At 39.3% G+C, this 11,253-nt stretch overlaps 1 protein-coding gene across 2 annotated transcripts; it reads left to right on the top strand.

The window, feature by feature from the left end:
• Window positions 1-1,680: 1,680 nt before the first annotated feature.
• Window positions 1,681-10,956, top strand: LOC125448340 (G-protein coupled receptor 182-like). Of its 2 annotated transcripts, none has more exons than XM_048523597.2 (3): window positions 1,681-1,781; window positions 6,765-6,889; window positions 6,984-10,956. In XM_048523597.2, the coding sequence occupies exon 3, from the start codon at window positions 7,006-7,008 to the stop codon at window positions 8,011-8,013; it is 1,008 nt and encodes a 335-aa protein (XP_048379554.1). In that variant the 5' UTR covers window positions 1,681-1,781; window positions 6,765-6,889; window positions 6,984-7,005; the 3' UTR covers window positions 8,014-10,956. The 2 variants fall into 2 exon arrangements, with proteins under 2 accessions (XP_048379554.1, XP_048379553.1); XM_048523596.2 differs by having other exon boundaries at window positions 1,703-1,781; window positions 6,768-6,889.
• The last annotated feature ends 297 nt before the right edge of the window (window positions 10,957-11,253 follow it).

The following is an 11,253-nucleotide window of genomic DNA, read 5'->3' as shown; positions in this document are numbered from 1 at the left end:
ACCTCGGGAAAGCAACCAATATCATCAAAGACCTCTCCCACTCTGGTTATACTCTATTCCACCTTCCTCCATTGAGCAAAGGATATACAAGTTTGAGTGCATGCATGAACAGATTTAAGAAAAGCTACCTCCTCACTCTTGTCAGACTTTCAAAAGGGCCTCTCAAATGCTAATTCTGATCTCAGTCTCTCTGCGGCTGTAACTCTGTATTCTGCACTCTGTTCTGCTACCTTAATGCACTTTGTATGGTACAATCTGCCTGTGTAGCACACAAAACAACACTTTTCACTGTATCTCAGCACATGTGACAAGAATAAATCAAACAAACACCAAACAGCAACACGTTTAGCTATGCCCTGCCCTGCTCAATGATGTTTTAGGCCCTGGTTCTCTTCTTCACGCACTGCTTGCTTATTCATAGCTGCAGTGCCTTCAGCCACATGCCTCTGGTTCTGTTGGTGTTGTTCATTCCTCTTATCCTCCTCCACCTCCTTCTTAGCCTTATTAAAGTTAGTACAGCCTCTCGGTTAAATTGGTTAAACATCTGGCATGGAAGTACTGATCTGTAAATAAATATCAGAAATTACATGTATATTTTCCATTTGAACTCTTGACATAGTGAATCTAGCTTTTGGATCCCTCTCAGGTTGCCCATGTCTTGGATGAAAACCTACCTTACATGTGGTGAGGTTCATCTTGCCAGTGTTTACAGTCCATGTCAGTCTGCTTCAGCTCACATCCTGTTATCATGTTCTTTTATTCTTTTTGTTCCTCATGCTTATCTGGCATCCTCAAATGTGTCTACATACACTGTTTGCTTCAATCACTCCCTGTGGCAATGGGTTCTACCACTTTCCATAAAGAAACTTTTCCTGAATTCCCTATTGTATTTGTTAGTGAGTGTCTTCTGTGGATGCAGCCTTGTTATGGCATTTCCCCTCCAAGTGGAAATGCCTTCTATTCTGCTATGTACGTGTCCATCTAGCAAAATAGGAAGACCTGAATTAACAAGTTTCCAAGGGATGGAAAAAGATGGGATTGTGAATATTGACTGTCACATTAAAGGGCTTTATTTCTTCCACCAGTATTCACTCATAATCTCATTAAGCCACAGACTCATGTTGGGTCACAATTCTATAGGAAGCAGTAGTCTCTAGTGCTTGTAGGATATTTTATCACAGGAGTAATCACAACTGAGCCCAATCCTCGTCACAGCTTAGGGGACCTATGGGCAGATATAACATCTATTGATACCTCAGTTGAGACCAACCAGCTAAACACAGACCAAGGATCCAACAAGGGGTCCATCTGGACTGTGAAGTTTAGTGCCAGACCATGCAGTATGTCTATCTCCTAGATTTTAAGAGGCATTAACAGATTGAAGAGTTGTAAACCATTTTCATTTTGAAATATATTGAACACAATTTCCCACTGTTTTAAATAGAACAACTTCCTATATCAGTTTATCCCTTGGTTTTATCCATTGCTCAGTTAGCCAAAGGTTATTTGGCTCATATTGGAAATTAATGATGCTAACCTTCCAAAGAAAAAGCCAAACAAGACATCTATTATCTAACTACACCTTCTGCTCCCAGACATTTGGTTACATAATCATAGCTCCCACGTTTTCCTGTTTACAGCAAAATCTCCCCTCATATTCCTTCCTCCATGCAATGCACAGCAATAAATATCAAACTTCACAACAAAACGGTCATCATTTGGAGAGCTTCTTTTACTGTCGGAGTAAATCGTTGAGCACAGTGCAAGGAACATTTATTCAGGTCAGTGACAACTTTTTCACCCTACGTAACATTTAAGAGTCGAATATTTTGCATTATGGGGACTATAATAAAATATGCTCTGTATTTTTTTTATGTTGTATTACTGTCCTTTTGAAGGAACTCAGCATTCAAGGTTCAGTACAGTACAATGACAAAGTGAAGTCTTTCGTGGAATGAGATAGAGGGAGATAGTTGTGTCACTGATTAATTTAAAGAGAACCTGACGACATTGAACCTGCATATTTGTCATGATGACTTTTATACGGTGGTTTCAATTCACACTGAAGTTCAAATCAAAATCAATTTAATTAAAACTCTTACAGCATGAAATAAAAACCTGCCTGATTACTTAATTCATTTTGCTTTTCAGTCTGTTTTGAATCCAAGTCTGAAAGACTTTGTACTAAGGTGGTAAATTTCTCTGAATGATTCTGCACACAGCAGCCATTCCCCATTCCCAATTGATGATTTATACTCTTGTTGAGGTGTTTCCAGAGCTCTTACATTGATGTTATAGGACAACAAACTCCATTCCCCACCCCCACCACTACCATGACCCACCAGCGGAAGTTCACCTGTTTAATCACCCCTCTCTCTGCTTAATGCTTTGACCTCAATATTGGGATACAGTTTAACAGATAAGTTATCTTCTGATCCTGCAATCAAGTGGAAGATTTTCATTTGCAAGTCTAAACAGTAGGTTTCAGCAGGCTGTTCCACAATGAAGGCAATTACAACTGTGCCTGATCCAGTCCCCAGCAAACATCCACACATTTTGGTCTTTCAGTAAGTAGTCATTTGATCATCATTTGTACTTGTGGTACAAGCCTGGCTAATTTTTGTCTCTCCCTGTTGAACTGTGCTCAGACGAATTGTGGCAAATTTTCTATGAATTAGATCATCTAGCTCAGCACAGACCATTACTGTTCAATTTGTACATGTATGGGTAGTGTGCCTTTTGGAGGAGCTTACCAAAAAAGCATGAACTGCTCGCAAACCTGTCCAAATACTACTGTCAATCCCACCTTTTCTCATAGTATCTGCCATACGTTGGGCTCCACTGCCCTCAATCCCCTTAACTCAGTATATATTTCTCTCTGTGTAAAGTCAAGTATAATTATTTCATCAGGCTTTCAATACAAGTTGTGACAGTTGTTTGTAAAATAGCTTATCTTTACAAATGGGAAAATTCTTTAGCAAAAAGCTTATCCCACTCCAGTCTTAGACTGGAGTCATTCACTTCTTTTCAGTAGAAAATCAAAGGAAAAGTAAGTTTTGGATTTCAAAATACAGCAATTGTTAAGAATCAGAAATAAAAACAGAAAATGTTGGGAATACGCAGCAGATCTGGATGCCTCTGTGGAAAGAACAATATGAACGTCTCAGATTATTAGAAAGTTCATCGACCTGAAAACATTACCTCTGTTTTTCTCTCCCCAGATGCTGCCTGACCTTGTGAGTATTTCCAGCGATTTGGTTGGGGTGGGTGAATTCACAAGACAAGATCTGAGTTTTCTAATTGATCTGGATAATTGCCCTGTTAGTTCAAAATTCTGATTTCCTGGTCAAAATCATTGTGAAATGTTTTTGGTGATTTTTACTTCCTGCTTTACAATTACACAGATGTGACGACACAGTTAACGTGCAAAACATTTCATATTTCACACAATAAACCCCACTATGTTCCTAGACTCTATGCTATCTTCCTTCACTAAGCACAAAGATAGTAGTACTTTTTATTCACTTGAGTTCTTCACTCCCTGTTCTGAAGATGTTGATTCTTGATAACATGTAATTTGATGGGAGCTCATCAATATGGTGCTGCTTTTCTGATGAGAGATGTTAAACTGAGGTCTAGCCTTCCCTGATATAACAAGGTGTAGAACTGGAAGAACACAGCAGGCCAAGCAGCATCAGAGGAGCAGGAAGGCTGACATTTTGGGCCTAGACCCTTCCTGAAGAAGGTTCATCCAGCTCTACATCTTGTTGTCTCAGATTCTCCAGCATCTGCAGTTCCTACTATCTCCAGTCTTCTCTCTCAGGTGGACGCAAAAAGTGTCATGGAACTGCTTTCAAAAACAGCGATGACCTGTTGACCCTGATAAGTCTTACTAAGAGCTGAGGGTTTTTGCCAAAGTTGGGAGAGCTATCTCACAGGCTAGTTAAGAAACAGCCTGTCATAGTCATACTCATGAAATCATACCCTACAGGCAATGTCCCCGACACCACCGTCCCGGGTATGCCCTGCTCACCAGAAAGTCAGACCCATCGAAGGTAGTGGCACAGTGACCTACAGACAGGAGAGAGTTGCCTTGGGAGTTTTCAACCTTGATTCCACACTCCATAAAGTCTTATAGCAACAAGTCAAACTTAGATACAGAAATCTCCTGTCATTACTACCTAAGACACCTCTGTCAGCTAATGAGTCCGTACTCTTCCATGTTGAAGATCATTTTGAAGATGTTCTTAGGGTGGCAAGGTTAATATACCCTGGGGAGAGGACTTTCACAGCTATGATCAAGAGTGGCCTCAGTAGCACTATTACTGGCTGAGAACTAAATGACATAACTAGTAAACTGGGCCTGCAGCAGCTGGTAGACAAAGAAAACACCTACTTGACCCCATCTTCACCAGCCTACCTGACATGACAGTATTAGTAGTGGTGACAACTTCACAGTTCTGTCTTGACATTGAGGAAACCTTTCATCATGTTGTGTGGTATTAGCACCTTGCTAAATGGGATAGATTTCGAATAGGTGTTGTGTGCCATCACTAATAGCCAAATTATATTCAGCCACAATTTGCTACCTCATGGCTCAGCATATCCCCCACTCTATCATTCTTATCAAACCGAGAAGTCAACCCTGATTCAATGAAGAGAGTATGCCATGAGCAGCACCATACATGCCTAAAAATGAAGTGTCAAACTGGTGAAGCTCGAATACAGGATTGTTTGTGTGCCAAACAGCATAAGCAACATGAGATGACAAAACTAGACCATCGCATAATCAACAGATCATATATTACCCCTTCAGTTCTGTGTCCTACCATATCCAGTCACAAACAGTGATGGACAATTAAACAACTGATCGGAAGGCGAGGTTCCACAAATATCCCCATCCTCAGTGATAGGAGAGCCCAGCACATCAGTGCAAAAAGCCACACTAAAGCATTTGCGACTACTTCCAGCCAGAAGTACCAAGTGGTTTGTCCTTTTGCCAGTCATTGCAGCTCTGCACCATCTCAGCAGGAGTTTTCAGAGTAATATTCTAAGCCCAACCATCTTCAGCTGCTACATCAATTGCCTTCTCTCCATCATAAGTTCAGAAGTGAGATGTTCACTGATGACTGCAAAATATGCAACACCATTTGTGACTCCTTAGATACTGAAGCATCCAATGTCTATATGCAGCAAGACTTGGTCAGCATTCAGGCTGAGAGTCAAAAGTTATATTCATGCTACACAAATGCAAGGCAATGACAATCTCCATCAAGGAATAATTAATCATGTCCCCTTGTCATTCATTGGCATTATCATCGCCAAATCCCCTATTACCAGCATCTTACGGGTTACCATTACCATTGACCAGAAACTGAAGCCATATAAATACTGTGATTACAAGAGCAGGTCAGAGGATTGGAATTCTGTGGCAGGTAGCTCCTGATTCCTCAAAGCTGAGCCACCACTTAAAAGGTACAAGTTGGAAATATGATGCAGTCCTGTCCACTTGCCTGGATGAGTGGAGCTTTAACAACACTCAGGAAGCTTAACACCATCCAGGACAAAGCAGTCTGTTTTATTGTCAGCCCATTCACCATGTTCAGCATTTATTTCCTTCACCATGAACACAATTGCAGCAGTGTACATCATCTTTAAGATGTACTGCAGAAACTTGCCAAGACTCCTTAGATAGCAGCTTCCAAACCTGAAGCTTCTGCAACCAAGAAAGACAAGGGCAGCAGATGTGTGGGAATACCACCATGTGCAAGCTCCCTTCCAAGCCATGCACCATCCTTACTTTGAACTATATCACTGATACTTCACTGTCATTGGGTCACCATCCTGGAACTCCCTTCTTAATAGCAGTGTGACATAGCAGCACCACATGGACTGCGGTAGTTCAGGAAATTAGCTCACCATTACTTTCTCAAGGGCAATTAGGGCTAAGCAATAATAAGCAATGTCATCCACACCCCATGAAACAGTAAGGAGTTCTCCTTGGTCAATATTTATCCCTCAACCAACATCTAAACTGAAACAGTTGCCATTACTTCTTGCTCTTTGTGAAATCTCACTATGAGCAAATTGGCTGCCCTATTTCCCACATTACAATAGTGACAACACTTTCTAGAAGTACTTAATTGATTGTAAAACACTCAAGGACATCCTGAGGTTATGAACGATGCTGTACAAATCTCTCTTTCCTTTGGTTCTTAATACCCGTGTATAACAAACTCTGTCAACCTCCATTGTAAAATTTCCAATTGAAGCTTTTCGCGGGAAAAGTTTACAGATTTTTTTACTGTCTTTTGTGTGAAAAAATGCTAAAGCCTTTTGAAGCTCCTTTACAGCTGCCTCAGCTAACATTATTTAAATCAGCAGAGTGTGGGGTCTAAACCTTTGTGTCTATACATTTTACTACTACATCATGTAGTCAAGATACTTATACTCAGTCTTTGAAATGGTGGTGCAGGTGACAAGCAGCTGACAAAGCCTCTTTAGAGAAAGAGCTTCTAATATCAACTGGACATTAGACAGAAAATTAGACTTTTGAAGAAGGAAGTTGAACACCAAAAGACAAATAAATCTATTTTCTCCACATCTGAAAGCAGTAAATTACGCAGACAAAAAGCTTAATTGGTTCACGTACTCTTTTTTATTTCTACCAAGATGAACATTTTTCTTGTGCAGGCTAGATGGTGAATATTAGCGGGGTATTTGACTGAGGGGGCATTTTGACTATGTTTTATCATTTTATCCAGCAGGCAGTTTCCTGATTGTTTATTGCCCCGGGGATACTCAGGCAACTTTTAACCACCCTGCTACTGAAGTCAACACAGACTGAACCTGGGATTTTCCAGATTTATTTAACTTGACATCAATCCAGGCAAGTTACACTCATGAGGCAGTTTGTGGACAATGTATTTGATCTAAATACCTTTTTTTAAATTTAGTATTACAGATCATTCTCATTTCTGCAGATTCTACAAGGAGGGCTCAGCCATGGCTACCCCTAACGACAGCTTGCATGTCAACAACAGTGATGAGTGCGATGGTTATAGCTGCAGGTGTTGGATATCTTTGGATTACAAGACACTGGACGTGTCAATGTTTTTTTTCTATCTATTCATTCTTTTAGTAGGTCTGATAGAAAATATCATTGTCATTTGGATAAACTGGCGGATGGAAGGGTCCAGGAAAGAAAGCAGCCTTTACATTTTTAATATGGCTATCGCTGACATGTGTGCTGTTTTATTCATCCCATTAAGGATGGCAGAGACTTTTTACAATTACCACTGGATCTGGGGAGACTTTCTGTGTAAATTTGATTCCTTCATTTATTTTGTCACTCTGTACAGCAGCATTTTCTTTCTCACCTGCTTTAGTGTCGACAGATATGTCTCGCTGCGATACCCATTCCAAGCCCAGGGATCAAGAGACCGTCAAATCCGTAGGATGGTGTGTGTGTGCATGTGGACTTTGGCGGTACTACTATCCGTACCACAGTTTGTACATTCTGAAATTTTTGAACTTGTGCATATTTATTGCTACATACCTCATACGTTATCTTTGTATGTTACAAGCTCTCTGACATTAATTCTTGGATTTATCATTCCTTTGCCTATAATTATATTGAGTAATATTTTCACTGCAAGAGCTGTGAAAAATTCCAGTAACACAGAAAGCATAAAAACCAGTAAAATAATATATGGTTACATCATAGCATTTTTGCTATGCTGGTTACCGTTTTATGTAATTGTATTTCTTTCCTTGCTGGATACATTTCTTGATTGTGTTGTGCATCAGTTAGTATATTTCTTGTTTGACGTAGCTGAGTGCCTCAGCTTTTCCCACTGTATCATAAATCCCATTCTCTACAACTTTATACACAAAGATTTTCGGGATCATTTAACAGCCAGCATTGTGAAGTATATGCCCAAACGATATGACAAGGAGGACGATGATATTTCTATTTCTTCAGACACCAGACATATTGTGGTCATTACGTGATTTAATCCCTTGACAAGGAAGAGAAACTGAGAGTGTTACTGATTCGGTCAAAATGATCTGCCAGTTTTTTCTTCTTCTATTGCTAGTTCTTGTTTCAATGTTATTTGTTATGATCCTATCTGATGGTAATATGGACATCTCAGATCCCAGATTGAAATCAGGTTTGTTAGATCATATGTTTAACTTTTGCAGTTGGTTCTGTGGTGGTTAATCACTGAAACATATCTACATGAGGTTGCAGATAGTCTTTAATAACAACATAAATTAAAACCACAAAAGAAAGAAAGCAAACATAGCTGTATGTGTATACACATGTAAATATAATTACTGGAAAGACCTTAACAAAAACAAAAAAAAATCAACCTGGTTCCCAGTACTATCCTTTTACAGATACTCAATTTCAGAGAGATTTTACTCCTTTCAGAACTTTGAAGTTTTTACTGCATTTTCTGCAGTCACATGCTTTCTTGGAGCTAATGCACTTAAGTCACTGTTCCAAATGACTTGTTTAATAAAAAAAATTATCTTCACAGGACTGACCCAAATAAAAATCCAAAAATTGATACAGTACAACTTTCATTACAATTGAAAGTCATATAGGCATCTTATTGCTATAAAATATTCAATATTTCAATTTAAATATTTTGTTAGAAGAAGGATGCAAATGAGGTGGAGAAGGTAGCTTGATGGCTGGCACATGATGTTGCTTCACAAATGTAGAACATTCCCAAATTTTCATCTCTTAATGTATTGCATCAGTCTCCAGAAGCCCTTGGGACCTGACTTTGGAGTTTCTCATCCATGAGTACCAAGAACAACTCCCTCTCAAGCCTTCAGCCTACTGAAATCACATAGCACAAATCCGAGAGTTAGGATTGAAAATAATTGACTTGTGTGGGATTTGTGGGTTGGATTATCATCAATCATGGGCTGAAAATTGTCACTGTTTAGAAACCTTTGTATTATTGTACCGAGCCAATTTGTGGAGGGATTCAGCTCCGTGACCACATTGTGCACTCCTAGAAATCCAAAGGCTCCAAGCCACTTGTACACAGACAAGAAGGGGTTGGGGGAGTGGGGAATAACTCTGTGTCTCTTCCTAACTAGTTACACAATAGCAATTGTTTTTTCTGTTATCATTTGGTACAGCGGGTATAGATCTGAGTGGTGGAAACCAACTGGGTAACTGATGAAAATAAGACAGATGAAATACACAAGCTTCATCCATGTGTCTGATTAAGAGTTGTTTTGGTTCAGTTAATGACAGTCTCACTTCCAAGTTTGAACATTGTGGCTTCATACCCTTGTTCAGGATTTGAGGATAATAATCTAAGCAAATCATTTAGTATTGTGGTGAGGAATATCACATTATCAGAATTGTATGAGCCTATAAACAGAGACCCTGTTCTATTAGATTAGGTAAATGTTAATGACATTACTTAAGGAGTTTTCAGGAATTTTCTTAGTATCCTAATACAACTCCTGATCTAAATGATTGATCTTTGATCGTTTTGCTGTTTGTAGATCACTGCTATGCGCAAAATGGTTGTCATATTTGCTTATATAAGTGAACATACTTCAAAAAGTACTTAATTGTGAGGGAAGTGATTTGAGGAAGATGTGTTTTCTAATCACAAAGCTTTCTTTCTTATGAACTGCTCTCCTTTCACCTCTATCTTATTTCCTCTTCTAAGATGGCCCTTTCAACCAACCTCTCTGACCAAGCTTTTGAGTATTCGCTCTAATTTCTTGTTTAGTTTGGTCTCATGTTCTTAACAATGCTCCTGCAATGCTTGAATATTCTATTTAATTAAGAGCGCTAGTATAAATAAGTTTTCTTACTCACGCATTAGCCTATAGCTCAGTTGGTGAAAGCAGCACAGTCATTACAGATTAAATAGACTATGGTTCAATTCCTGGTCTGTGCTGAGTTAGCTGCTTTCAGGGAGAGCACTATTAGTAGTGCTGCAATAAACCTCAGCAGTTCTAATTAGCAGAAAATGTAACATGGCTACTACTCTGAACAGGAAAGCATATAAATGTGGGCAGAAGTGATCTTGCCAGTGCTGTTCTAATGTAGCATTTTGAAAAGATATTATAAAGTGCTATATGACTCCACAGTTGCCATGCTAACAGACAAGCTAATACCTGAATTCAGCACTTGAACGAGCTCACTAAACCACACACTGACCTTCTGAGGGGCTGGGCGAATAGATGTCTCTTTATTATCAAATAAAAATTGTGAAATGTGACTGTATTCTGAATATGTGCCTGTTTCCTCATTGGCCGAGTCTGTTTTTTCATTTCTTAATGATTATTTGTCACACTCTTAATGCTCACTAATCATAATTCACAGAAACACTCTTGTACTTTTACATTTCTACAGAAAATGTTCTGCCCAGTCAAATTGCAGCAAAACAAAAAGCGCTCAAAAACACACATGGAACTCCTTGCAAAGTGCCCTATATTCATAAAAATGTCTTTTTTCTATCATTAATTGCCACAGTAAAAATAACCTAAACCTAAACCTGTAACTTGAGTACTAAGGTTTGGCTTAATTACCACTGGTTAGTTTACTGCAGTGACTCCTGATTTGCATCACGCTAATTCAATACAAATCCTGGGAGGCAGCAGAGTCTCAGGAGCTTAGCAAGTGATAATAGCAGGAGCATATGCCCCTCGGCATCCTCACTGCAGGACCATGGCAATCATCAAAAAAAAGTTCCATAGCCCAGCATTTCATTGGACGCTTAGACAGAACTGCTGCAGGTTTTGTGTTGGATCTGTGATGTGGGATCTCATAAATATTGTTCTGTGTATATTCCACAAACAAAGTGCTTTTAAAACAATTTAAAATCTTAATAAAAGAAATATTTAACTGTGAAGAGTGTCCCAGACAATAGTTCAGAATGCAATAAGGTTTTATGCATAATAGATATACAACTCAACCAAGTACACTTTATATTTAATGTTTTGGTCAATGCACTTGCCCAATCTTCACACCCGAACATTAACTGGGGTGTGCCATTCATCGCTGGCTGTCCCTCCAAGGTTGAAAAGCATGGGGAGTGACTCTGGTTCTGTGATGGTGTTGTTTCACCTGGTTCTGCTGCTGGTCCTGGTACACTTGCTGCAACATTGCCACCACAATTGTAATTGCTATCAGTGTTTTATCGCCTTCGTCCCAATACCAAAGGAAACACATGCAACATGCCTTAATAACTACTGCCTGGTGGGTCT

Source organism: Stegostoma tigrinum, chromosome X (genome assembly GCF_030684315.1).
Source record: "Stegostoma tigrinum isolate sSteTig4 chromosome X, sSteTig4.hap1, whole genome shotgun sequence".
Lineage (NCBI taxonomy): Eukaryota > Metazoa > Chordata > Chondrichthyes > Orectolobiformes > Stegostomatidae > Stegostoma > Stegostoma tigrinum.
Note: the sequence above shows the minus strand (reverse complement) of the source record. Positions and strands in the feature narration are given on the sequence as shown.